General features: G+C 30.6%; 1 protein-coding gene across 1 annotated transcript; it reads right to left on the reverse strand.

The window, feature by feature from the left end:
- Window positions 1-976: 976 nt before the first annotated feature.
- Window positions 977-1940, reverse strand: LOC139897598 (protein FAR1-RELATED SEQUENCE 5-like). The gene is made up of 4 exons (XM_071880296.1): window positions 1836-1940; window positions 1642-1732; window positions 1487-1554; window positions 977-1396 (listed from the first exon to the last, which is right to left on the reverse strand). The coding sequence occupies exons 1-4, from the start codon at window positions 1938-1940 to the stop codon at window positions 977-979; spliced, it is 684 nt and encodes a 227-aa protein (XP_071736397.1).
- Window positions 1941-2498: the final 558 nt, after the last annotated feature.

Raw genomic sequence — 2498 nt, forward strand, 5'->3', positions numbered from 1 at the left:
TATATATATATATATATATATATATATATATATATATATATATATATATCAGAGAGTAATCAGTGAGCACTATTGATAGAGTAGTTAGCAATTCGGTAAGTAATTGGAAATTTAGAATTTTTGACTTTGAGAAAGTGTTGACCAAATTTGAATTGTTTTGATTATGTTTCACCATTGTTTGACTGAAAAACAACTTCTTTAAGGTCATGTTACATATTTTTCTCACCAAAATTTGAATCTACTAAAAATCACCTTAATCCGAAGTAGAGTCTGAAGTACAGTCTGTGCTAACTCCATATTTTTCTCTCTTGATCACTTCTTTAGCAGTCCTATAAAAATCATAACACGAAATTCAGTTATTGAATTCTTTTTCTATAAAACTATAAATTCTTTAAAACAAACCTTTGCCTTGGCAATTTCGAGGGTGGGCCATGGATATCATCGGAAAGATCTATCCCAGACCTTGAAACGACCTTGTTCGTTTCCAACATATACTGCTCTTTTAGCATTCTCTTCTGCAATTTGCTTTTCTCTAATATCTTGTCTTTCAAATTTATCGTTTAAGGTCTGATTTTTTAAAACTGGGAAAGATCTGACATTATGCTGATATTTACCATAATGACCACAATTTTTGTGATAAGCTGGACCTTTTTTATTAAGATCTTCTTCACGAGCATTATGAACAGACATGTTGTCTGGTTGAGGAATTCCAACCAAAGCACGTGTCAGCTCATTATTAGATCTCTTCATTGAAGTTTCTCCAGATTCACTAAAAACCGTATCTTTCAAATCTTTTATTAAATCTCTATACACCTTCATAGTTTTTTACATGACGCATATTAAGATGTACGCATTGGTCAACAAAAGAATAAATATCCTTAATATTCATCCCCAACGATCCAATATGATTTAGAAAAGAAGAACTTCATCGATTATCTAAATGTATAGAGTGTAATGACCAACTTATCTTGATATACTAGGATGGAAATATTGTTTCGGGCACAGCATCCATTCTAAGAACATATAAAATGTGACGGAAAAAATAACCAACCCTCTCATACATTTTGCAGTTGCACAATATTTCATTTGTTCTATGATTGACAATAACCTCACTGTATTTTGGAATCAACTCATCGAAATAATAAGGATTTGAAATTCTGTCAACAGTCTCATCAATATTTGAAGTTTTTACACTAGTGTCCCCTATATAAAACTTTGTAGAATTTTCCAAAAGTTTTTGTACTTTATAACTCAAACAGTATCTAGTAGCAGCTTTCATTTGACCTTGAACCTTAAAGAAAGCTACACGAGTAAACACTTTACATGCATGCTTCTCCATAGGATCTTGCGTTTTAATTGCAGGAGTAGTATAAAGAGACTCGTGATCATTCTTAGACTGCTCTTATCGTTGAATTTCCATAACAGTTTCAAAAAGATATATATATTCAATAAGAGTTTAACTCCTACTCATTAGTTGTTGAAAAACATAATTCTCACTCTCTGAACGAGAAGATGTTCTCATTAAACCAGACATATCACAATCCCTAAAATAAGCTGGAATCCATTTTTGTTTAACATTAAACATGTCAATCAACCTATTATGACCATCAAGATTGTATTTATGGAGAATTGAAAACTAACATCGATCAAATTCATCAGGATCCAACTTATCAGTCCAAACAATATTAGAAATATCAGATGTAAAACCCGCTTTAGATATTGCATGACGAACCTACATTTCAACAATGAATGAAAACATAATAAAGATACATATAAAGTGTTTTTTAAAAATAAGTGTATATAATATTAAGAATTAGTTTATATTGATAAAGTACCTTAGATGTAATTTTCTCTGTAATGTGCCACATACACAACCTATGCCTAGCTGTAAAAAACACAGATTGAACCGTAATACGCATTGAAGAATATTGATATGTCATTATAATTTGAGTTCAATAGGAAAAGATTTCTTGAAAGCCTTCAACAACCAATCATAAGAATGTACATCTTCCTTTGCTAAAAGACCGGCACCAAATGTAACACATTTAAAATGGTTATCAATACCAGTAAACGGTAAAAACACCATGTCATACCTAAAAAAATATAAATTAAAAGTATTATGAAAACTAAACATATACATAAAAAGATAAATACATGATGATATTAATCTGCACACAGATTGGATAAAAAATGAAAATACTTATTTGTACGAAAAGTTGCGTCAAAAGATACTACATCTCCAAAAGACTAATAATTTCGTTTTGAAGTTGCATCTGCCCACAAAGCACTAACTAACTCATGACGTTCACCTTTAAGTTCAGTAAAATATTTAAAAAAAAGTCAGGATTACAGTTTTTCTTAGTAGTTAACATATGCACAGACAACTCTCCATCCGCTCTTCAAAATATAATTATTGACATCTCTTTTGCAATTCTTGCAATCATTTTTAGAATCCCCAACAAGTTAATGACCACCATGAACTTTTGTCAACACTCTGT

Source organism: Rutidosis leptorrhynchoides, chromosome 1 (genome assembly GCF_046630445.1).
Source record: "Rutidosis leptorrhynchoides isolate AG116_Rl617_1_P2 chromosome 1, CSIRO_AGI_Rlap_v1, whole genome shotgun sequence".
Taxonomy (NCBI): Eukaryota; Viridiplantae; Streptophyta; class Magnoliopsida; order Asterales; family Asteraceae; genus Rutidosis; species Rutidosis leptorrhynchoides.

Coding starts and splice junctions, on each gene's coding strand:
- LOC139897598 (XM_071880296.1), bottom strand. CDS start 1,940: ATGACATATCAATATTCTTCAATGCGTATTACGGTTCAATCTGTGTTT. Junction 1,733..1,835: donor CAGAGAAAATTACATCTAAG/GTACTTTATCAA, acceptor GTTGAAATGTAG/GTTCGTCATGCAATATCTAA. Junction 1,555..1,641: donor TCCTGATGAATTTGATCGAT/GTTAGTTTTCAA, acceptor AATGGATTCCAG/CTTATTTTAGGGATTGTGAT.